The following is a 24699-nucleotide window of genomic DNA, read 5'->3' as shown; positions in this document are numbered from 1 at the left end:
TGTTACTTGGGTGTTTCAACATTAACATTTAACACAATGATGGCATTTAGGTTTCAAGGAAAACAATTGACTGAAAAGTTCAAACCATGATTGCAATACAATGATAAAGATATGCTTGGTCCCAATCTTAAAATCAAATGAGGATGAAACTAAAAGCAGGTGAACTAGCAATACTAAAATGGTGCAGATGGCAATTTCTGATTGGCCAAGTAGTGTGTAATCAGCTGGAGGGACTGTTTGGGTGCAAAAGTTGGAACTTCATGACCCGCTCCTCTGATGGTTACAAACGTAAGCCCATCATACAACACTCGCCAACCACCAACCTGTACAATTATTCAGCATAAAACAGTTAGTTTTTTTTATTTATTTAATAATTTTGAGACGAGAAATATCATTGAAATAATAAAAGAAAAAGGAAGCAAGAAGAATTACCTGTTGATTGGTGTACCAGGGAGTCCAATCTTCAATAATAGGTAATCCAAGCTTTCTCAATGCGTATCTAGTTGAAGTTACTGGAACTCTACCATCAGTGTCTCCACTGTAAGGAATATAGACATGCGTTTTGGACTAAGTATTGATTGAGATTAAATAATTGTATAATTATAAATAACATTACCATTTTACCTATAAATCCAAACGCGGAGACCCCCAGCGACAAGTTTTTTTATTGTAGGAAGTATTGATACCGGTGAGTCATTCCAATCTTTGATGATCTCACTGTAAATTAATAAAATACAAATTCATACCTCGAATATTCACACGATTGATAATTCTAAAAATAGAATTAGAATACATGAGAGGTTCTCTTATGAATGATAATTCTAAAAATAGAACAATTCTTTTAACTTATAAACGTACTTAAGGTTATTTTGAATGCTTTTAGACAAAATTATTAGACCTAATTTTTCCGGTTTTAAAATTTGTACATAATTTAAGACAGAATCCGAAGAACCATGGCCCTCCGGTTCGTCTTTGCTTACAAGGTTCTATATATCATTAATAAAAACAGGTAAAGTTCATTACTTGAGTAAATTTGTTGGGTGAAATTAATTACCTGCAATGAGTCCAGGGGTAAGGGATTTTGGTGACATTGGCATGCAATGCTTGTTGAACATCTGGCCTATTCAAATACTCTGCAGTGTATTCTGACGCACAAGGGTCATAACCTGCCGGTCGCCTGTGCCACCCATCCTATATATAATATAATGCAAAAACCAATTGTACCTTCTTATCCATTTTTCATAAACCAACGCTACACTTTTTTGGCTCCGCGAATTTTATAATATAAATTAAAGAGAACTTCTCTTACTAATTATTACCCTTGATTTTTCATAATTTTTACGATCATACTCTTCAAACTTTTATAAAGTGTAAATTTAGTGTAGTGTATTAATCTTTCATTTTTTTTTTTTTAAATTTCATTCATTCATTAGAATTTTTCATTAAATTTTGTCAAAATTCAAAAAATACCCATGCTTTTTTTTTTTTTAAATAAAATAAAAATAGAAATACATTATTTTTTTTCAAAGATTTAGGCATGAATATTTTTGCAAATTCTGTTAAATCTTGACCAACGCTTTGATCCTTGCAATTTTTTTTCTTAAGGGTATTTTAGAAATTTTGACACCCATCCATTAAGATTTAATGAAAAATTTTAACGGAGAGATGAAATTGAAAAAAATAAGAAGATGAATATACTAAATTGACACTTTTTAAAGTTTATAAGTATGATTGTAAAAATAATAAAAGATAGAAATAATCGAAGAAATTTTTTCTATATTAAATTATTAAATTAACAATTTTCTATAGCCGAACATTGATTCCGTACGGGTCCAACGAGCGAAGAGCTGTAACGGACAGAAAAAGAGGGTGGTTGAGAACTTACAAATTTGGACAAAAAATGGGGAGCGACGTCGCCTTGGATAAAAGGGCGCCGCCTTGCGCTGTAGGTATTTCTCTCATTAGTGCAGGTCGGAGTGTACAAGCTATACATGTCAATGATGCCATACACTTGGAAGTATTCAGAGATGGCCACGTCGCAGCCACGGGAAGGGTGTTCATTGCTGAAGTTGCATTTGCTCTTAATATTATGGTACAGCCGGTCGGATATCACCGCATGATCCCATGCATAGTCCATCATTCCCGTCTGATCTGCTTCGTCATCAATGGCCGCGTTCCCTATCTGCAGCAGTAGTACGTACTATACATCATCAGCCCACCTACATATATATATATATATATATATATATATATATATATATATATATATATATATATATATATATATATATATATATATATGTCCTTTTCATTTCAAGTATGATGTATATATACTCAGTACTCACCATGAATCCTTTGAAGTTTATATAATTTTCCTTGGACGCTTTCTTATTATTCTCAAAAATGAGCTCCGACAGTTGTGGAGCATAATGTCCTGAAACGTACGTGGTAAATTGAATTAATATCAATTAACATATATATATATATATATATATATATATATATATATATATATATATATGTATTTATGTATGTATGTATATGCTACCTGCATAGCTCTCTCCAGCAATGTAAAACTCATGGGACTTGAATTGTGGGAATTTTTGGAACCAGTTGATTAGGAAATTGTATGAGTCCTCGGCTAATCATACAAATTAAGCAAAAGTGATGAGAAATATTAATGGAAGAAATTTGATAATAACATGCATGGGGATGGGGCATAATGGAAGTGGAATTACGTACCCGTAACCATGTCGCCAAGTTCTTTGATATCACTACTAGTGTTGGTGTAGGAAAACCCGACTCCAACAGGAGATTCGATAAACAATAGATTGGCCGCTGAATAAATTTAAAGAAAAGAAAACTATGGTATTAATTGCTATTTCCTTCATTATTAAATATATATATAGGTTAATTACTTCAGAGAACTTGTATAATATTTAACCTTGGTTCCATGAATATGGGTTGAGCTTTAGCTTTGGTTGGCTGCTATTTTGAGGGAAGAAAGGTCCTAGCTCCTCTGCTTCTCCATACCCAATGGATGAACATCCGGGGCCTGAAATTAATTTACATATTAAAGAGAAAAATGTTGATATTCTTTACAAACCTGTTATTGTTAATTCAAAACTTAATTACGTACAATTTTCTTTGTACATGTATGGTATTTCTTTTCCTTGTTTCGGATGATTTTACTTGTACATTCATGCATGCTTATATAGTACATATATATACTTTCGAAATATGAATGCATGGTTAGAGTAATAGTTAAATGATAAAATTTCATCATTTTCAATCTATTGGTTTAAACTTTTGGATATCCGGTAATTTAATATGGTATCAAAACAATAGTTTTGAATTTGAATATTGACTCTACAGTTTACTCTCCAATTCTAATTAAAATATTCCTCGTATTGTCCGGCTGTGGTGAGGAAGAATATTGAAATATTGATTAAATAATTTAAATTTTCTACCGACTTAAATTAAGATAATTGGTGATTTTAACATGATGCCCAAATTCTTGCACTTGATCATTACAGCTTACGAATGATCTTTGTAGGATTAAAGGGTTCATCTACCCATGGTTTAAAAGTTGAGATATATTAGCTGCACAATAATTACACAACAGATGGTAGTACTTAATGGTAGTGAAGATATGCTAAATAATTTACAGCCTAACAAGCTAGCTTTTAAATGACTTTTGTGTCTCAAACTTATCGTATAATAGCTTTTTCCAATAATAATAATAATAATAATTATTATTATTTCAAAACCTTTGATATAAAGAGGTAATGGCTAGCTATTACAAACTCATAATATTGCAAAAAGGTCGAGCTTGATCGGTAGGGTATGAAATAAATAAAATGTGGTATATAATATTAATTTTTTTTAATTAAATAATAATTTTTATCATATAATACAAACGTGACAATCTTTCTAGTTAAATAATGCTTAAAATTACTTTTTTATCTTTTATCTTTCATGAAGATTTCTTCGAGATGAAGGGTACGTATATGTTAAAGGCTATATATGGTCTAGTTTGTATTTTTCTGAGTGGTTGCACATAAAGTACTACTAACATTTACTTTTCGTCAACTGACAAACCCAAAACCCACTGACCATTATTACAAGCCCGGGAGTCAATATTCGTACGTGCATGTGAGGATTTTCGATCGGTATTTACCACCTTTATATTCACCTAATTTTCTAATGCACCATTTTATTTTTATTATTATTTTTAATGTTACTCTTTACTTCTAAATACTCAACTCTTATCACACTCTCGTCCCATCGGCCCTTAAACTTTTTTTTTTTTTTGAAGGGTTATTGAAATGTTATTGATTTTCTAAAATAATTTGCTCAGTATTTACAATTCACGAGAGACAGATCGGGTAAGAGTCAACCCGGCCGTACCTTGTTTAACTGCTCTAAAATAGCAAGTTTTGCATGGTGATGAGCAGCTCTATCATTCCCCTTTCTCAACATTAATGTTAATTAATAAAGCTTGATCTAATAGTTTATGAAAATTGTCACACCAGCTTAATTGTATGAAAAGTGGGATAAGATTTGAATACATAGGATTACTCCAAAAATATTACTAAGAGTACTTCAAAATCCTATAAACAATTTTCTCATATAATTGGGTTTTAAAAGACAAAGAAGTCACAGATGTTGGCTGTCCGACTTGTTTGATTTATTTATTCATCGTCATTATATTTCAGGGTTTGCTAGCTTTTATATATACGTGGAAATTACGTATATATATAAGTTTATAACTCTCATATGATATGTTCTGTGTTTCATTAATTTGTATCTATCCATATATGTTCGATCTGTGGAGTAAATTAAGCAACTTTATATACCTCTGGCTCTGTGTGGCGTATATTGTTGGGATAAGATCTGTGCTTATTATATTTTGTATTTGAACTTATAATTAAGTAGATTGATTTGAACATTTCCTTCAAGACTTTCATATCAATTCTTCATTATAATTTTTCAATAAATATGTATAAAAAACCAGCACAATTTCAAAACAACAGTTTAATTTGACGACAAACAATGATAATTGTTGAATAATTAGCTAATACGGCGGATAATGGATGATGACAGAGAGGCCAGGTTTACCTAATTCGACCAAGAATATTACAGAATAAAAATGAATAATCATTTCAAAAAATATAAAAATAAAAATGAATGATAGGACCAATATATATATATAATCTTCAAATGCTAATATTTTATTTTTAAACAATGTTAGCGAACTTCATCTGAAGACCTAGAATTGCTTTAGGCATGCATATTCTTAACATTAATTATGACTGCAAGGCATTAATTATAAAAAAAAATCCGCATTTTATTCACTAAATATTACAAGAAATCACGCTACATCAACTTTGGTGTATGCATGCATGAGACGTGGATATATAATCGTATAGTATATAACATTACTCATATGGTAAATGACCAATATTGCTCAATTGATGCTTCATATAATAGTATACATAACAAGAAAAATGGTGGGTGGAAAGAATAAAGGAATTAATTTGATCAGTTTATTCTACCGAGTTAAGTTTCTCATGCAACACGTGGGATAAATAATTAACCAAATTAGTAATATCAAGTAATGTTAGAATGGAGACTTTTGTTTCTTTCTAACTTGTCCATCCAAAGGTGATGTAGTTTTTAAAAGGGATAACTGTACCATTGGTCTCTGGGGTTGGCCTAAATTACAAATTACTCCCTATGGTACAAAAAGTTCATGAAGGGTCCATGTGGTAAACTATAATTACGAATCACTCCCTAAATCTGTTTTCGTCCACCAAGTTAACAGATTCTGTTAGTTTGTCACGTTATACCCAATAAGAAATCGACATGCGTCCATTACAATAAAAAAATATAAATAAATAAAACTTAAAAATTATTTTTTTATTAGTATTTAAAAAAAAAAATAGAAAATAGCAAATGGGTGATTGCCGGGAGTGGGTTTGGCCACATCTGGGGGGTGGCCACGTGTTGATTTTCTATTAGATATGACATGACAAACTAACGGAATTTGTTAACTTGGTGGACGGATCGAAAATAAATTTAGAGAGTAATTCGTAATTATAATTTACTACGAGGATCCTCCATGAACTTTTTGTACTACATGGAGTGATTTGTAATTTAGACTAACATCAAGAACTAGTGATGCAACTATCCATTTTTAAAATTACTATTAAATTTTGATCTAATGGTAATTTTACAAGTTACATCACTTTTATGGAAGAATACCAGGGTGATTCCATATAAATGAGATATGTGGAAAAGTTAAAAAAGAGAGAAGAAAAAGAAAGAGATGATAGTTAATTTCTGTGAAGTGATCGAAATGGAATACCTCCATTTAGCCATAGTAGAAGAGGTTTTCTGTGAGGTGTATGTGTTGCTTCGAAGAACCAGTAGAAGAGTGCTCTTCCATGACTCTCGTTGACCGTAACATATCCTGCATACTGCTTGAAGTTCACCGGAGGCTGGCCGGGAAGTCTATCCACCCTGTCTGCTTCCCGTTGCAATCCTGGCTCAATCCTACGCACACACCTAGCTAAGCTGAAAGTTATAAGCAAAAGAGACACAAAAAAATTTAGACACAGCGGTGAGAAAGCCATTAGGACCACCTGCCTCTGATCTCCTTATCTTTTCCACTCTCTCTCTCTCTCTCTCTCTCTCTCTCTCTCTCTCAAATTTAACGCAGCACCATGTGGTTTAAATAGTAAGGCCATGTTTCAAAGACAAATAAGGAGTCACCTGTAATATGGCGGTTTATGCCTTTTGTTTAATACAAAAGGTTCACTCTAATATTGTTTCCTTTTTTTTTTTTTAATATTTTTTATATATATATATATATATTTTACCATGATCTAATATTGTTTCCTAAAGCTGTAGAATTATCTCTTGTTTTGGTGCTTCCCGTCAAAATTAAGGCCCCCGTTTGGACTTTCAAAAATTAGGAAATAGTTCACAAACTTTCTTCAAATTGTCATCAATATTTTTTTCGAACTTTCAATTAGGACATCGTGCCTCCCAAACTACAAAAATATAATAAATGCTTTACTTCTCAAATTTTCATTCCTAAAAGTAGTTCTCAAATGATATACCACCATCCTATAAGATGGTGAATTGGTGATCGACACATTTTTCAAAAAAATAGATTTCATTTATGATTGACACATCATTTAGCTAGAGATCAACTCTTGAGAAATAAAATTTGGCAAGTGTAATACTTCTCCCAAAACATTGTCAATTTCCTCGAGGCGAGAATAAAAAGACAAAAATGACCTTACAATTTTTACAATAAAACAAAAATACTTTATAAAAAGTTTTTTTAAAAAAAAAAAAAAACGAAATTTTTTATTTAAAAAATAACTATATTTTTAATATTTTTAAAAAAATGAAATTTTTTTAATTTCTTAAAAAAAACAAAAAATGAAAGCTTTTATTTTTCTTCTAGTTTTTAAATTTGACCACCCTTGATTTTATGTATTTTTAATTTTTAGTATTTTTTTACTAAGGGTATTGAGATATGTTATTCTACATCAATCCTACACCAAGACACATTGGGTGTGGGACCCATGTATATGGGACCTACATGCATAGGTCTCACACCCTATATGTACGTCTTGGTATAGGATTGATGTAGGATAATGTGATGTAGAAAAATCATTTATCTTTGAAGGTGATATGTGAACTTTACCCTAAAAATTATAAGGGGTGTTAGAAACACACCAGTTACACACTCCCCTTTTCACATGAAGTGATATCTACATTTGGTGGGTCCACTCCATGTGAGAGGGGGGGTGTGTAACTCGTGTATAGTTGATTTTTTTTAGCATTATCCAAAATTATAAGCTCTTATTATAGGGGTGGAACTACTCCAAAAAAAAAAATCTTGTTTCCTTTTTACTTCTTTCTTTTTTCTTTTCTTTTTATTTTTTATTTTTCCTCCATCTAACATTTTAGTTCAGTCCGCTGCTCCTATGCATAGAAGGGCTGTTGTTTAATTTTTACAGGACAAATTTTCCTTTGATTGGGTTGGAAGAAATTTTTTATAGGACAAGTTTTTTTTTTTAAATTAGATCGGAGGAATTAGAGCACTTAATTTTTACATACACTTTTAATAAGAATAACATATGCTCTATTAATCTTATTTAAATTATAAGAGTCCTCTAATCTAATTTAAAAGAAAGCTTTTTCGTATGTATACTTCCACTACAACCGAAGGGAAAGTTTGGAATTTCAGAAGCGTAGGGCGGACATTCTTTGAGCTACTTCAAGGAAATCCGGGGGACAAATTTGAATTTAGACTTAAAAATAAATAAATGTACGTGGGAGAGACTTTTCAGAACTCATAAGTCCTAAATGTGAGTTAGCCATGTTGATTCTTGGAGCTATTAAAAGGACGAGATCTGCGGTCCAGTCAGTCAATCTCTTGGCATTGAAACCGGCCTTTGAAGCACGCCTTGATGTTATGAATCATGAATGAAAGGACGAGATCGATCTGCTGTCCAGTCAATTGCTTGGAAATGTTATGAATTGTGATCTCTACTTAAACCTACTTATTTATTTATTACTATTGGACCATATATAGAAGGCTAGGCAACGGCTTTTTCAAGCTTAATCCGTTACCTAGCTAGCTGTTTGTTAGCACAACGATTTCATAATAGCACACTTGACCGTTGCTTGTTTTGAAACCAAGTAAAAACTTGTTTGTGACAAACTATAGATGTCTCAAAACTTAATTGTTCCCATTCGTGCAGCTCAACATTGTTCGATAAAGTTTTGAGCAGTGTTTAATTCTGAAAAAAAAGTGTAAAAATTGAAAATTGATTTAGTGGGAACACGTTTGAAAAATGAGTTGTATATGAGGTCCACAACCACAACGGTAAAATTGTTTGGTAAAATTTTGGAGTGTAATTTTGAAACAAAAATTGGTAAATATTTTTTTTTTTAAAAAAAAATAATAGAAACAAAAAAACTGTGTAAAAAAGATGGCGACACTGTGTCCACAATATGGTGGCGGCCGGTGATCGACCACCAAATGCCTTAAGTGACCACGTGCAGCAACTGCTAGAGACGTGGCCACCAAAATTGTCTTATGGCTACCGCAGGACTGCCAAATGGTGGCCCGTAGTAACACCATCGTAGCATCTTCCAATATATATATATATATTTTTTTTAAAAAAAAAAAAAAAAATTATTTCGTGTTTTTTTAAGAAGTACTTTGAGTTTTGATAAGAGTTTTGTCGTTATACTAGGGACCTCATCTAAAACTCTATTTGGTTAACTGGTATTTCAAAAGAGTTTTCGATGTTTGGGAAATGAAAAAGGGTTTTAGAAAAGTCTACATGTCAATTACTCAATATTTGAATAACAAAAAAAAATTATTATTTTTTTTCCTAAAAAAAAGAGGAGTATTTTTAGAAATTTGACAGGATTTAACTAAAAATTCTAACATATGGTTGAAATTGAAAAAAATTGAAAGATTGATACCCTAAATTAACACTTTTTAAAATTTGGGTATCTTTTTACAAAAGTGATTAAAAATCGGTAGTTATAGGTGAAGTTCTAAAAAAAAATTTATGTTTTAAGATTTAAGAATAACATTTAACATATTTTTTTTTTCCTTTTCGATGAATGAGTTCTTTTGATCCATTGGTAGGAGAGGACATATCTAATTTATTGTGCATGGTTCCAAATTTCGGCTAAGATCTTTTCATGATCAAGCTTGTCAGCTTGTGTGGATCTTCTCATTGGGAGGTTCTACTAGAAACTTTGGTCCCCCTATCCAATCTTATCTTCTATGCTTTTGGTCATGCTTTTATAATTGTCAAGCTACAAACAGAGGTTAATGGCAATGCCAAAACCTTTCTTGTTGGTGCCATGATATGGCTTGGTAGATGCCATGGCATGCTTTTGTGGTTGCCATGGCTTGCCACTATTTGCCTGGGTGGCACTAAGTTTTTTATTTTTTGGTTATTATTATTATTATTATTTTTTAATGCTCAAGCACTGATGGGCTTGAATTATGTTGGTTTTAACTTTTACACGAAGAGAAATGGTTTATTTCTTCCAATCATTCTCCCATCCTCCCGATTTTCAAAATCGTCATTGGATATGTGGGGCCGTGGGGCTCATGTGTATCTCACACATGGCTTTACAGATTCAATATCAATTTTGAAAAGTGTAAAGATAGAAGGAGGACAAAGAAAATGATGTATAGCATGTCTTTTATAAAATATTTCACATCTTCTTATAGAAATATTTTGAAAAAACAAATGCTTCATTTTTCAAGTCTAGGAATTAACTTACTACTTAAAAAACATATAAAAAAAAAATAAAAATAAAGAGAGGCAGTGGCACGGCTACCTCCAATGGCAAAGAAGCTAGGTAGCCGCATGGTCACCTATGTCGAGATTAATGACATGTAAGCAGTTTTTCCATGTCACATATTATATGCTGAGTAATGTTTGATGCACAACAAATATATACACTTTGTATAATAAAACTGACGTGAAAATTTGTTGTGCAACAAACATTACTTCTACATGTTACAATATATATATTATATATTTAAAAAAAGAATACCAAAATAATATTAATAAAAAAAAACTAGTCGATTTTGGGGTAGCCGCACAAGACTCTCGACCTGTTCTTTTCTTACGGCTCTCACATTAAATACTAATATGGAATTCGTATGGCCAGCCACCCTATAGTAGAATTTGTACAAAGTTAGGAAAGGGACATAAATATTAGTTCCAACATGGCTTAGACTTTTTAGTTAGTTCATAACTCCATCTAAATTCTTATTAATTATAGTTTATTACATTACAAAATTGTAATTGCAGTCTAAGTTTTGCGCAATAGCAACAGGACTGACGACTTCTAATCGCATTATTAGTCATCTTTGCCACCAAATTAAATGTCTTCTCAAATACAATCACATGCTATTGTGAGATATGTTTGTTTTAATACGTGTGTCTTTAGCTTTTATAAACGTTTTGTGCGGTCTCACGATTATTTATTTGATCAATTGTCTATTATATGTAATTATTTCAGCACTATTTTGATTTGTTTTAGGTCTATATATTGTTGAGGAGTCCATCTCTTTTTCGTTTATAGGATCGTCAACTTCTTATTCCTTTTAGATCAGGAGTGTGAAGGATTTGCCTCTGTAATCTTTTTTTCCTTATTGAATTAAGAAAAAAATGGTTAAATACCCTATTGGTACCTGAGTTTTACGTGATTTTAAATTTAGTACCTCAGTTTTGTTTTGTATCATAGGTGGTACCTGAATTAAAGGTAAAAACACATTTGGTACCTATGTTTGACACGTGGCACTACGTAAAAAAAATTAAAAATAAAAAATTGAAATCTTTAAAAAATGATAAAAAATAATAAAATTTTAAAAAATAAAATTAAAAAAAGAAAAAAGAATAGGGGGTGGTTCGGCCACCCCATGGTAGAAAAAAAGAAAAAAAATGATGCGTTTTGGCCCTTGGGGGTGGCCGAACCACCCCCATGGGCCACGGGGGTGGTTCGGTCACCCTAGGCCGGCCGGTCTGGGGGTGGCTGAACCACCCCTATGGCCCATGGGGGTGGTTCGGCCACCCCCAAAGGCAAACCCTCAATTTTTTTTTTAATGAGTTTTGGCCCTTTGGGGTGGCCGAACCACCCCCTAGGGCCACGGGGGTGATTCGGCCACCCCAGGCCGGCTGGTATGGGGGTGGCCGAACCACCCCCGTGGCCCATGGGGGTGGTTCGGCCACCCCAAAGGGCAAACCCTAAATTTCTTTTTGGATGGGTTTTGGCCCTTGGGGGTGGCCGACCCACCCCCTAGGGCACCCCCTAGGGCCACAGGGGTGGTTCGGCCACCCCCAAGGGCAAACCCTCAAATTTTTTTTGATGGGTTTTGGCCACCCCCAAGGGCCAAAACCTATAATTTTTTTTTTCTTTTTTTCTACCATGGGGTGGCCGAGCCACCCCATGGGGGGTGGTTCGGCCACCCCAGACTGGCCAGACCGGCCAAGGGGGTGGCTGGGCCACCTCCTTGGCCAAAATGGGGGTGGCCCCTCTTCTTTTTTTTTTCTTTTTTTTTTTTTTTTAATTTTTTTTTTAAAAATTTTATTATTTTTAATCATTTTTTAAAGATTTCAATTTTTAATTTTTAATTTTTTTTTATGTAGTGCCACGTGTCAACCTCAACGGTTGACATGTGGCGAGACGTTAAAATTCAGACGGAAAATCTAATAGAGGTATCAAATGAGTTTTTACCCTTAATTCAGGTACCACCTATAATACAAAACAAAACTGAGGTACTAAATTTAAAATCACGTAAAACTCAGGTACCAATAGGGTATTTAACCCAGAAAAAAAACAAAAACAAAGACAAAAAGAAGAAGAAAGAAAACCAATCGCAACCATTCAATTGATCCATCACTTGGAACTTGGAACAGATGAATAGAGTTCATTCATCTCTTTTTTAAATTTAATAGAGTTTAAATGAACAGATGAACAGAGTTTAAATGAGAGTTGAAAATTATTTTGAAAAATAAATGAACAGATGATAAATTTAAAAGCCTACTCTATTCATATTATCATATATGAGAGTAGGCTTTTACACAATGTCCACGATATTGTACCCACCGTAACCGTTTATGTTTAGTAATATATATATATACTACATTTATTATTTGGAACGAAACAGCAACTACGTATACCTTGACTACAAATTTATCGAATAAATGGTCGCTTGTTGATCAATTGCTTTCAAAGAAGAAGAAAAAAAAAAGGTACACGAGGAACATTAAAATGGTGCATGTGGGAGTTGCTTATTGTCCAGGAAGTGCTGAACCAGCTGGAGAGCCCGTTTGGGTGCAAACATAGGAACCTTGTGGCCGGCACCTCGTACGGTCACAAAGTTAAGCCCCTCGTACACAGTTGTCCACCCGGCAACCTATATATAAAATTCCGATCCAACTAATTAATCATTTTTAACTGATGATATATAGCTACATCACGAGTGTGTATGGATCTATAAAATAAGAGAAGAAAAGCAAAAAAGAGAAAATAAAAACAAAGAAGTTACTGATAGTTCAGCGTTAATTAGATATTTACGTCCACTATTACGAATTAGCATCAAGGGTTATATTGTGTTCAATAATTTAATTGTTAATAATACATAAATTTATATTTATAGTTGAATAAGTAAACCTATATAAACAAACCTAAATCGACTTATAAAAAAAAATACAAAACGATTTAAATTAAAAAATATGAATTAATAGTACTATAATCAGAATATTTAGAATATATGAAAATTAATGAGACAAGCAACAACTACGTACAACCTGTTGGTCGCTGTACCAAGGAGTCCAATCTTCAGTAATTTTTAATCCAAGCTTTCTCAAAGTATACCTAGTTGAAGTGACTGGGAGTCTCCCATCAGTATCTCCACTGCAAGCAATATATATATAAATGCATGTAAATTTTTTGTAGATATAACAAAATTATTAGGCTTTTCAGGAGTATACGTTGTTAATTAAGATTACCTGTAAATCCATATGCGCAGACCCCCAGCAATAAGCTTCTCAATTGTAGGTAGTACTGATGTTGGTGCATCATGCCAAGCTTGGATTTCCTGGCTGCGTACGCGTGGGCGAAAACAAATTATTAACTCACATATACTTCACAACAACCAAAAAAAAAAAATAATAATAAATAATGAAACCTACAAAAGGTAATTATGTGGGATCAGAGGGATTGAGGCGTTCGTTCGTTCAAGATGAATAGCCTAATTAACTAAGTTGATGGGAATCAACCTTAAAAAGACATTAAATAAAAAATAAAAATAAAAATAAGTAAAACGACGGCCGACCTACCCTTAAGTTGGTTGGCCGAGTTTTATTTATTAAATTAGGGTTTGATGTCGGTTCTCAAATGCTTAATTGTGGGGCGGGGCAGGGCAAGTTGCACCATCCCCGAGGGGTCTTTTTCAAAAAGGCTCGGGGTAACTCCTGAGCCATTGGGGGTGGTCGCATTGCTTGTAATCTCACAGCTCCTGTTAAGATGTGAGGTTAAATTAGACCATTAAAGGAGTAAACTGACCCTTATACTTATATAAACTTTATTTAATTACAAATTACCTTTAAATTATAATTTATTTTTTAAATAAGAAAAAAAAATTACATGAGTATTTTGGTAATTTTTATCTCTTGAGATAAAATTTAACAGAAAACTCTAACAAATGTATGATGTTGCAAAAAGTTGAACATTTTAGATACACTAAATTCTAAATTGAAAGTTTTTGAACTTTGGGATGAGAGGAGATTGCAAAAGTAATAAAAGTTCATAAGAGTTAAGTGAAGTTTTCAATTTTATTTATTTATTTATTTTTTATTTTTTAAGGGCAATTCAAGCTGTTAACATAAAAAATAATAATAATTATTATAATTATTTGTGATAGCTAGTTGTTAAGAGAGGAGGGTTAGTAACTTATTAATTAATTAGTATATACATATACCTGCAACGAGTCCATGGATAAGGGATTTTGGTAAGATTGGCATGCAAAGCTTGTTGAACATCCGGCCTATTCAGATATGTCTCAGCGTAATCTGGCGCACAAGGGTCGTAACTAGCTCTACTTGCTTTCTTCTCCAACCCATACTGTCAGACCAAAATCCCCCATCAATTTGAAACTTACACGTACGTACGATTAATAACATGCTCTAATTATAATTAGGAAAAAAAATGAAGAGATCGAGATCGAACTCACAAGTTGGGAAAAGAAATGGAGATCATTGCGTCGCCGTTTAGTAGTAGTAGTAGTGGTGGTGGTGATTTTTGTTTGGACACATTTGGGAGTGTAGAGGCTGTACATGTCCATGATTTCATCATACGCACCGTAAAAGTCATTGATGGCAAAAAAGCAGTCGCCGGCCGATTGTTTGGAGTTGCATTTGCTTTTCATATCTTGGTACAACCGATCAGATATCAACGCATGATGCCATGCATAATCAATCATTCCCTTTGTATCCGTTTCATCATCCAATGCTGCGTTCCCAATCTGCGTGCATTTATCATCATGATCACTTTAAGTTTCATTTGATTTTTGAACAATTTTTTATTTTTTATTTTTATTTTTTGCAAAGTAAAATTATTTTTGTTTTGTCATTTAGTTGATCTTCTATTGAGGGCCTAGATACTGACGGGCTCTGTCGGGCTTGAAAAAACTTATTGACAAACTCAAAGCACTCATTTCAAATTCTCATGGCCGGATTGATTTGCACACTAATCATCTAAGGAAATTAAGAGACTACTGGAAGACCTGGATACCGACGAGTCCTGTAAGGCCTGGATATTAACGAGCCCAAAAAAATCTTATTGACAAGCCCAATGCACTGACCTCGAATACCCATGGATTGATTTGCACGTTAAAATTAGGGGCTAGCTATAGCGGGACATAATGCTCAAGCCAAGAAGAAACTTTGATTTATATAATTTTCACGAATTGAAAAGGATATTATGTTTAAAATGTCTTTTAGTTGTGAATGTATCAACTATATATATAACTCAGTTGATGTAATTTGATCACATTATCATACAATTAAGCTACATACGGTCCAATCCACATTCATTTAATTAATTATGGACGCATGCAAGATTTAATTAATAATAGATATTGCAATAAAAATTAGCAGAGAAACTCACCAGGAACCCTTTGAGGTTTATATAATCCTCCTTGGATACATTCTTATTATGATCGAGAATGGCCTCAGAAAGTTCTGGAGCATAGTGCCCTGGGTACGTACATCATTAATTAAGATACTAAAATAAATAAATAAATATGCTTAATTAATTAATCTTAATTTGTTTGTTCTACCTGCATAGCTTTCTCCAGCAATGTAGAACTCGTGTGATTTGAATTGTGGAAATCGCCGAAACCAGTTGATCAGAAACATGTACGAATCCTTTGCTAATTAATTTTACAAGAACAATTAATCACAATTAAGTGATCATGAGATCAAATAAATCAACTTTATGTATAACGTTAATTGAGATTAATATAGAATTACTCGTGATTTTGTCGCCAAGTTCACCAAAATCTGTGCTGGTATTGGTGTAGGAAAACCCGACTCCAAAGGGAGATTCCACAAACAACAAATTGGCCGCTGATAACGGATAAGTAAATTACAATCAGCCCTTGATTGTTGTAAAAAAAGCTAGTGATCGGCTTTTCATTTACGCTTCCAAAATTTAGAAAGTGACATTCGGGTTCCCATATTTCCATCGCGTGTCAAATTAGAAATTTGTGTTTTTCTACCCAAAATACCCTTGAAGTTATTAAAAAAAAAAAAAAGACTTAACCATTTGAAGACAAAAATAAGGGGTTATTAATATGAAAAGAGCTGGCCACCCCATTTTTGTATTTTCGTTTTTTTTTTTAAAAATAATTTTAATTTTTTTTTTTCAAATGGTTAATTTTTAATGACTTTAAGGGTATTTTTAAGAAAAAAAAAATATGCAAAAGTGTCTAGAAGCGTTTTAAAAATGTAGTGGTAAGTCGGACCGTAAAAATATTTTTTCCCCAAAAAATATAAATAAGAGTTTTGCATATGAAGATTTAGAACACATCTTTCTTAATTTTTGACTTCATTTTTTCTTTTTATTTTCAAGTAAGGGTATAAGCTTTTGCTTAAAACCTAATATGATCCAACCTTTGTTCCATGTATAAGGATTGAACTTTAGCTTTGGTTTGCTACCCTTTTCAGGAAAAAATGGCCCAAGCTCTAGTGTTTCTCCACCAATGGACGAACATCCTGGACCTGAAATTTTTGAGACCATTAAGAAATCTTTGATAATCGCATTGTCACAAAATTTAAAGTGATTGACTGAAGATCAGTAGTATAATTCTTGGCATCTCCACCATAACATTTAGTGAGAAAATAATGTGAATCGAAACTATACATTGAGACAAGAGTGAGAAGAACTCTAGATACAAGAGTTATAAGATGATAAACTAGATTTATTATTGTTAATATAGAAGTAAAAGAGACTTGTAACGTTCGATCAGGCTATTTTTCTATAAATAGAGTCTTGTATACGATTAAATGAATAAGGGAAAGATGTAGCGAAGAAAATGTTTTGACGTGTAGATGTAAGCCATAAATCGATCGAACAACTTTAATTGTGTCTCTCTTTTTTATTTTCATCTCTTTCGATTCCTAAATTATGTGATCTTACATAAACCCAAGAAGAAAAAGGGAGGTTCATAATATTTACAGGTAACATCAAAGGAAAAGTTGCTTAAAAATGTTTACAGAAACAGTTTTTGTGTTAGCTAATTATTTTTTAAAAAATTAATGATTTAATGTACTTATATGTAATATAAGAGTAGAAGTATTGAATTCGAATCCTAATTAATTTGATTATATAATTTACTATACTTTCAATTAAAAAATTGACGTGTCGGCCGAATTACCTCCGTTGAGCCATAAGAGGATAGGCTTTTCTTGAGGGTTTTGGGTTGCTTGGAAGAACCAATAGAACAGTGCTCGTCCATGAGTTTCATTGACGTTAACATATCCTGCATATTGTTTGAAATCCACCCAAGGCTGGCCGGGAAGTCTAACCACTTGGTCTGCTTCTTGCTGAGCTAAGATATCATGGCCGACTTCACTCCGGCCGGCTAAAGTTTCTTTTGCCGAGCTGAAAGCAATTATTAGCAAAAGACGAAGAGAATATGAAGAAAAATCCATAGGGACCCCAATATATCTCAGTACTCTATTCTCTCCTCATTCAAGACTGGTTTAAATAGCAAGTGATCTTCGAAGAATATTATTCACAAATAAACTTTTCATTTCTCGAAAGGATTAATTTGACCTGATCAAATATATATATATATATATATTCTTAATTTCTCGTCTCATGCTACGTAGGAAGCACCGATCAATGATCAGAATGCATCAGATGGCAGCTTCTCGTTGGCTAGGAATTGAGTGTCTGATGATTTGGAGAGAATGCGGGAACTTGATTGCCTGCTCCTCTCACCCTCATAGGTAACAGTCCAGCCCTCCCACGGAGACGGACCAATCAATATTAATATTATTTCACACAACATAAAATAGAAAGAAAAAAAATAGAGAAATTCACTTATAATTTTTTATTTTTCATCTCTTATGAAAAAAATATTCAAATTTTAAAAAGTGTCAATTTAGGGTATCCATTTTTCAATCTTTTACAATTTCAACTCTCCGTAAAAATTTTCTATTAAATCTTGTTAAAATTTTCAAAATACCTATCTATATTGCTTCCAATTTTGTCCGATAATTGTGAAAAGGTCATGTGTAATTATCTATTTATGTTACTTCCAATTTTGGCTGATATTTGTGAAAAAAGGTCTTTGTAGAGCCCATCTGTCACAGTATGTGTCTAGGCAGCCTCTGATAACTCAGGCAGAACGCAGAAAGGCTCCATAAGAAGTCATCTCACAATTACCTGCTAAAAAGTGTGGAACAGCATCGCAAAAATGATTTACATAGACAAGAAGTGTAAACCATTTTGTATGGCGAATGTTTTTTTTATTTGGTCAACTAAAAATATTTTTAAGTTAAGCCAATATTTTACGCTATGTCCTAAAAATAATAATTAAATAATATTTACATGGAAATAAATGGAGATTAATTTTTAGAAAATTACTTGGAAATGCATTTTTACGTATTACTGAAATTCGAGATCAAGGAAAAATAAAGGATATAAAGGAAAAATAAAAATTACGCTGAGTATAAAACATCGTCGGCTCTCTTTGATTTGTTATTTTCGGTTAAATATGTTTTCACCCTTTGAGGTTTAAAGACATTATTTTTTGCTTATTGTGATTCATTTTGTATCGTAAATAGTACCTTGTTTATGGCTAAAGACGGAAATAGTACCTCCGTCCAACTTCCGTCCAAAAATTGACGGAAATCCACGTCAACACTTCTAAGAAGCTGACACGTGTTTTATGCTTAATTAAAATTAAAAAACTTAAAATAATAAAAACTTTTAAAAAAATTAAAAGCTTAAAAAAGGGGGGGTGGTTCAGCCACTCCCAAGGCTCTTGGAGGTAGTTCGGCCACCCCCAAACCGGCCTCGAGCCACCTCTCATTTTTTTTTAAAAAAAATTAATTAATTAATTTTTTTTTTAAAGCTTTTAATTTTTTTTTAAAAGTTTTTATTATTTTTAGCTTTTAATTTTTATTTAGGTATAAGACATGTGTTAGCTTCTTAGATGTGTTAACGTGGATGTTTGTCAATTTTTGGACGGGAGTTGGATGGAGGTATCATCGTCTTTAGCCATAAACAAGGTACCATCAAAAAGATATGTTACATATACATTTTTTGTACTTCTTTTTTATAAATCAACTACTAAGGGCCCCGTTTAATAATCCCTTTCCCCTTCCCAGTCCCCTCTCCTTATGGGAAATTTTTTTTGTTGAGCGAAAGTAAAAAGTGATTGATGTGATATAAAGTAGAAATAATTTATATGAAAAAATGAAAAAAAAAAAATTGTATTGTTGTGAGTTTTTTTATTTAAATAATAATAAAAAATTGTTGATGTGATATAAAATGTAAAAAAAATTAAAAATATTTTGAAGTTGATGTTTTTTAGAAGATGTGATAATAAGGGGAGGGGAGGGGAGGGAAGGGAGTTACTAAACGGGGTCGTTGTGTGTGAGTCTTATAAATCTAATAATTAATTTTAAAAAAATGAACAAAAAAAATATACAATAGATATACGATAATCATTTCTCGATAGGAAGAGGCAAATTTTTTTTTTTTGTCAAACGTATTTAATCCTTTTATTTTTTCTCTTCAAATTTTGGTATCGAGGTTCAGCACGTGGATCTGCAGACAGGGTTTGGCAATTGGCATGCTTTGTTCGTTGGGATTCCATTTCTCTATTTGCAAAACTGAGAGCTACTCTGCAAGCCGTCACAGGCGAGAGTGCTTTCGGACCTCAGTTCACAATGGCTTTTCTATTCCACAAATTCCAAGAGGTATCTCTCTCTCTCTCTCTCTCTCTCTAGAACAGGCTTTTTTCTTTCACTGGAACGATTATTCTCTCTTTTTCAAGGGTTTTCCTATCAAAATAACAATCTTTGGGGGCTGTTTGTTTGCCCAGAAAATGCAAGGAAGTGAAGAAGAGAATATACTAAAAAATTTCAATAGTGGATTTTGCATTAGTTGGGACCTCACGGAACCAAGAAGTTCTATTCAACTGAGCCTAATATTTGACTTTTATTGAACTAATTGAGCTGGGTTTCTGATCTTTATGCAAACCCACAATAATATAGACATAAGATTAATTTTTTCTTTAGGGATAGTTGCATACACATGTTGAATTAATTCTACCAATGAATAAATTCCATCAAAATGATTTTTCTTTGTCAATTATTGTTCCAGTCAATGACCCTAAAGAGCAGATCTTTGAGGTCAGATGATCCAATAAGGGAAATTTTACAGTTGGAGTTCGTGGTGGAATTCAATGATAGATATATTCCCCAACAAGCTAATTGACCAATAATATGAATGTGATAGTATTTTCAGTCGTTTTATACAAGATCCTTTCTTGTTTGTAAATGATATTCACAGGCTGTGAAAACTCTTGCAAAGAATCCCAAGTTTGCCAAGGATCCAAGACAACTTCAGTTTGAAGCAGACGTAAATCGGCTGTTTCTTTATACCAGGTCAGTATCTCTTTGTTATCTGAATTAACAATTTTTGCCTCTAAACATGAACTGTATGTGGCTAGTGTCAGTCACACTGCTGTCTGTTCTTGTGCAAAGATAGGTGCCAAACCAGTAGGCAGACCATCTGATTGGTTGATAGACCTCTTGGATGGATTCTTTTCCCAATATTGTTGATAGCATGCTTGCTTTTGAAGTATGAACCGTTAAGAATATCCCAACAAGTTTGGAAGCATGCCATAGTAAAACCGTTTGGGCCCGGGACCTTATCACCATTCAAGGCTTCCACCACCTCATAGACCTCATCTTCCCCAAAAGGCTTCTCCAACCAGATGGCCTCATCCTCCCCCATGGAATCAAAGGAAAGGCCAACCAACTGAGGTTGATGTAAATTGATCTAAAAGTTTGCCTCACAGCTACACATGCGATGGCTTGTTTGATCTTTCACGTTTAGTCACATTATTTGACAGACTTAAATTTATTTTAAGTTTCTCTAAACTCAAATTGAACTTTTAAACCATGGTTATCATTTTTTGAATGGATGTTATCTGCTTCTTCTTTTTTCCTTCTCTATTTTACCATGTGGTTTTATGTGAATTTGATGCTACCTCGGTACTCAGTATACGTACTTCATTGGTTGTCCTTCTAAATCTCAAATTTTTTCTCATGAAAGACTTAAACATCCAGCTACAATCGTTTGGGAAGGAATGCTGATGAGGCAGATGCAGAGGAGATTATTAATATGTCTAATAAAGCCTCTGTTGCTGATCAACAGAAGCAAGTCCAAGAAAACCTCCATTCTCAAATTAAAGGTTTTTGCATGTCTATGGAAGAAATTCTTCTTCCTGATATTGAGAACATAGATGAGGCACTCAAATCGCCTCTACAATCAAATGCTGCTTCTCGTCGTAGTGGCCTTAGTTTTGCCATTGGCAGGAGCGACCAACCTACTAACCATCCTGGTAAGATTCTATTTGCAATCCAGTAAACCTTTCAATTATGAGCTTATGGTTGCTTTACTGTACCTTCCTATGTTCCAGCTTTTTGACTCTTATTCTGACTTCGCCTTTCTATGGTTGTAATGGGATTATCTTGATGTAAGGAGTGATCTTTTGATTTGTTTGATTAATTACCTTACCTTCTTTATGCTTATCAAAAAAAAAAAAAAAAAAATTACCTTAACTTCTTTATTAGTTTCCTTGAACAAATTTAGCTATATAGAAATTGTGGAATTATTCGAGTAGAGTTCAAGACAACGTCCAATCATTATAAGGCAAAATCATGTTGTACTTGTGAAGTTGTGATTCATAGGTACTCTATTCTTTTTAGCATTTGTTCAATAAATTTTTAGATGAGGTCTTGAGATTATTTTTTGGAATGATTATGTTCTAGACTTCTAGTTGTTGGATTTCTTGGAAAATTCAATGCTATTAAAACCTTCTGGAATTTCTCTGCGCTTCTTTTCAAAGAAGTAAAAATATTTGTTCCTCACATTGTACACCATTCTTCTTGCAGAAAAATAAGAATTCTCTAACCAGTTTGTGACCTGGAAGATATAATTATTTGGACTGAAACTTGAAAACCGAATTGATTATAGAGGTTTCATGAAGCTCTGAGCTTTGATAAATATTCTTCAGGGCCTTGATTGGAAGTTGTTGTATGGGAGGTAAAACATATTGAAGTCAGCATTCGTTTTTCGCAAGAAATGCTAGAGTGGGTCCAATTCTCATTTGATATTTGTAAGAGTATTGTTGGCTGACATATACACCAATCTTTGGTAGATGATAAAAGACTAATTACTAGTAATATACCACACACACAAAAAAAAAATGGAACAATCTCTAGAAGTACAAGGGCAACCTCCAACCGGACTGAAGCCCTCCCGTTTAATCTACTTATGTGGAAAGAGTTAATTGGCGTTGTTTTTATTATATGTTCAATGTCTCATATCAACCCTTGCCACAACAACGGTGAGGGTTTCAACCATGGTATCAGTTCTGCTTACATGGATGTCCTTTATGTTTGATTCTAGCAAAACTCATTACAACGTTGCAAGTGAGCATTACCACATATCTTATTATGTGTACTGGAATCAAATAAGAAGTATTCTGCACCCAGATTTGGTTACGATCAGACATATTCGGTGTACTTGCATATATTTACCTGTTGAACTTCGATACTTTGGACTTTGGCACTGTAGGAAACCATAAAAAGCCTAAAATCAGTACTGTTATCATCTCCTGAGTTGCTTGTCCAGCAGCAACAAACTGTGAAATGTGATGGGTTTCCTTTAATAGGAATGTTATTGTGCCTTATCTGTTGCACTTGCCATTCAAAAAAAAAAATTCGGAATAGTTTGATACACGTGTAGTGTATCATCTCTCTCTTTTACATCTTCTAGTGCAGAGGCTCTCTTTACATTTTAGTCATCTGACACTTTCATTTGATCTTCTCTTTGTTCGAGCTTGTTTCTCAAATAATACTTGAAGTCGTCCTGCTTGTATTTTTTATCAGTTATTTTTTCATATATAGCTTTCGTCAAATTGTCAACAATAAACAGTTGTTATGTATGCCAGCTACTTTCAGAATTTACATGAAGTTAGAATGCAAATTTATGGTAAATTTATAAGAACTTTGAATGATAAAATGAAAGAGAAAGGATTATACGCATCACATAAATTATTGTGCTCATAACTTGATGATTTGGGTGTTCTGAACCAACCTTCTGTTTCAGGAGAAGCCTCAATTAATTTTGACAAAATTTCTGGCCTTTGGTTCTGATTACTTAAAAGATTTTTTTTTTTTCACCTGCATGTGAGTTGGGTGGGTTGGTGGTGTTAGTTTTCCCCTATAACTACTGATTATTAAGGATTTTTCAGCACAGTTGTACCTGAAACAAGACCATTAAAACGAGCTGAACTCTCTGAGAGATTAAAGGACCTCATTGGGTACAAGCTTGATATCAAACCATCTCAAATCCAACACAAGGAAGCTGGCCAAGGTTTATTTTTAGATGGTGAAGCTGATGTGGGTAAAGTGGTAGCCTTTTACCCCGGTGTAATATACTCCCCGGCTTACTACCGTTACATTCCCGGATACCCAAGAGTCGATGCACAGAACCCTTATCTGATCACAAGGTATGATGGAAGTGTGATCAATGCCCAAACCTGGGGTTTTGGAGGTGAAACCCGTGAAGTTTGGGATGGCCTAAGCATGGCAGAATTTAAGCCTGATATTGAAGGTTTTGAGAAAGGTTCAGAGCGGTTCTGGAAACTGCTCAATGGTCCTTTGGAAGGCACACAGGTGGGAATGAGGGGTGATGTATTGGAGCGGAGAAACCCATTAGCTCTTGCTCATTTTGCTAACCACCCAGCAAAGGGTATGGTCCCAAATGTCATGATTTGCCCTTATGATTTCCCATTGACTGAGAAGGGCATGAGAGTCTATATTCCAAATATATTGTTTGGAAATGCTGAAGAAGTAAAGATGAAAAGATTTGGCAGCTTTTGGTTCAAATTAGGGGGTTCAGGAAATGGTGGGTCGGATGCCCCTGTTTTGAAGACTCTCGTTCTGGTGGCAACTAGGGCACTTTGTAATGAAGAACTGCTCCTAAACTACAGGTTGAGCAACTCAAAGCGACGGCCACCGTGGTATGCTCCTGTGGACGAAGAGGAGGATCGAAGAAGATGGAGCTAAGGTTGGCTTTAAGCCATAACTACATTGGATTCCTCTCACCCTGGGTGTACTTTTTTCTGGTTTATTAGTTAGCAATCATACTTTTCACTTCAGCTGTTTTGCAGCTGCAATTGCCAACCTTGATAAGGTACGGGGTTAATAGCTTTAGATGGAGAAAGCACCAAATGCTTTAGTTTTTATTTTATACTTTGTTTGGAGTAACAACTGTTCCAAGGGTTTGATTGTGCTCACTTTTCTTTTGAAATTAGTT

General features: G+C 33.5%; 3 protein-coding genes across 7 annotated transcripts; 1 reads left to right on the top strand and 2 right to left on the bottom strand.

The window, feature by feature from the left end:
* Positions 1–21: 21 nt before the first annotated feature.
* On the bottom strand, positions 22–6708 carry LOC133870703 (serine carboxypeptidase-like 34). The gene is made up of 10 exons (XM_062307897.1): positions 6371–6708; positions 2945–3055; positions 2743–2838; positions 2549–2641; positions 2346–2434; positions 1886–2182; positions 1055–1191; positions 625–717; positions 433–538; positions 22–323 (listed from the first exon to the last, which is right to left on the bottom strand). Exons 1-10 carry the CDS (start codon positions 6636–6638, stop codon positions 174–176), a joined length of 1440 nt encoding a protein of 479 aa, XP_062163881.1. The 5' UTR covers positions 6639–6708; the 3' UTR covers positions 22–173.
* A 5834-nt stretch (positions 6709–12542) lies between these two features.
* On the bottom strand, positions 12543–17824 carry LOC133870684 (serine carboxypeptidase-like 34). Of its 4 annotated transcripts, none has more exons than XM_062307863.1 (10): positions 17507–17823; positions 16743–16850; positions 16101–16196; positions 15908–16000; positions 15736–15824; positions 14801–15091; positions 14549–14691; positions 13578–13670; positions 13374–13482; positions 12543–12982 (listed from the first exon to the last, which is right to left on the bottom strand). In XM_062307863.1, exons 1-10 carry the CDS (start codon positions 17781–17783, stop codon positions 12833–12835), a joined length of 1449 nt encoding a protein of 482 aa, XP_062163847.1. In that variant the 5' UTR covers positions 17784–17823; the 3' UTR covers positions 12543–12832. The 4 variants fall into 4 exon arrangements, with proteins under 4 accessions (XP_062163847.1, XP_062163855.1, XP_062163861.1 ...); XM_062307871.1 differs by having other exon boundaries at positions 13377–13482; XM_062307877.1 differs by lacking the exon at positions 16101–16196.
* Positions 17825–19827: 2003 nt separating this feature from the next.
* Positions 19828–24653, top strand: LOC133870672 (uncharacterized). Of its 2 annotated transcripts, none has more exons than XM_062307843.1 (4): positions 19828–20063; positions 20659–20753; positions 21441–21715; positions 23638–24653. In XM_062307843.1, exons 1-4 carry the CDS (start codon positions 20034–20036, stop codon positions 24447–24449), a joined length of 1212 nt encoding a protein of 403 aa, XP_062163827.1. In that variant the 5' UTR covers positions 19828–20033; the 3' UTR covers positions 24450–24653. The 2 variants fall into 2 exon arrangements, with proteins under 2 accessions (XP_062163827.1, XP_062163836.1); XM_062307852.1 differs by having other exon boundaries at positions 20021–20063; positions 21427–21715.
* Positions 24654–24699: the final 46 nt, after the last annotated feature.

The sequence above is a fragment of the Alnus glutinosa genome, chromosome 1 (assembly GCF_958979055.1).
Source record: "Alnus glutinosa chromosome 1, dhAlnGlut1.1, whole genome shotgun sequence".
NCBI lineage: Eukaryota > Viridiplantae > Streptophyta > Magnoliopsida > Fagales > Betulaceae > Alnus > Alnus glutinosa.
Note: the sequence above shows the minus strand (reverse complement) of the source record. Positions and strands in the feature narration are given on the sequence as shown.

What these genes read in the sequence shown, in the direction of transcription:
- LOC133870703 (XM_062307897.1), bottom strand. Translation starts at nt 6,638, where the DNA reads ATGGCTTTCTCACCGCTGTGTCTAAATTTTTTTGTGTCTCTTTTGCTT. An exon ending in TGCTGGAGAGAGCTATGCAG is followed by an intron (nt 2,435 to 2,548) that starts GTAGCATATACA and finishes CGTACGTTTCAG; the next exon opens with GACATTATGCTCCACAACTG. An exon ending in TACCCCTGGACTCATTGCAG is followed by an intron (nt 718 to 1,054) that starts GTAATTAATTTC and finishes ATTAATTTACAG; the next exon opens with TGAGATCATCAAAGATTGGA.
- LOC133870684 (XM_062307863.1), bottom strand. Translation starts at nt 17,783, where the DNA reads ATGGATTTTTCTTCATATTCTCTTCGTCTTTTGCTAATAATTGCTTTC. An exon ending in CCTCTTATGGCTCAACGGAG is followed by an intron (nt 16,851 to 17,506) that starts GTAATTCGGCCG and finishes CAAAAATTTCAG; the next exon opens with GTCCAGGATGTTCGTCCATT. An exon ending in GGTACAGCGACCAACAGGTT is followed by an intron (nt 12,983 to 13,373) that starts GTACGTAGTTGT and finishes TTTTATATATAG; the next exon opens with GTTGCCGGGTGGACAACTGT.
- LOC133870672 (XM_062307843.1), top strand. Translation starts at nt 20,034, where the DNA reads ATGGCTTTTCTATTCCACAAATTCCAAGAG. An exon ending in CGGCTGTTTCTTTATACCAG is followed by an intron (nt 20,754 to 21,440) that starts GTCAGTATCTCT and finishes TTAAACATCCAG; the next exon opens with CTACAATCGTTTGGGAAGGA. An exon ending in CCAACCTACTAACCATCCTG is followed by an intron (nt 21,716 to 23,637) that starts GTAAGATTCTAT and finishes TTTTCAGCACAG; the next exon opens with TTGTACCTGAAACAAGACCA.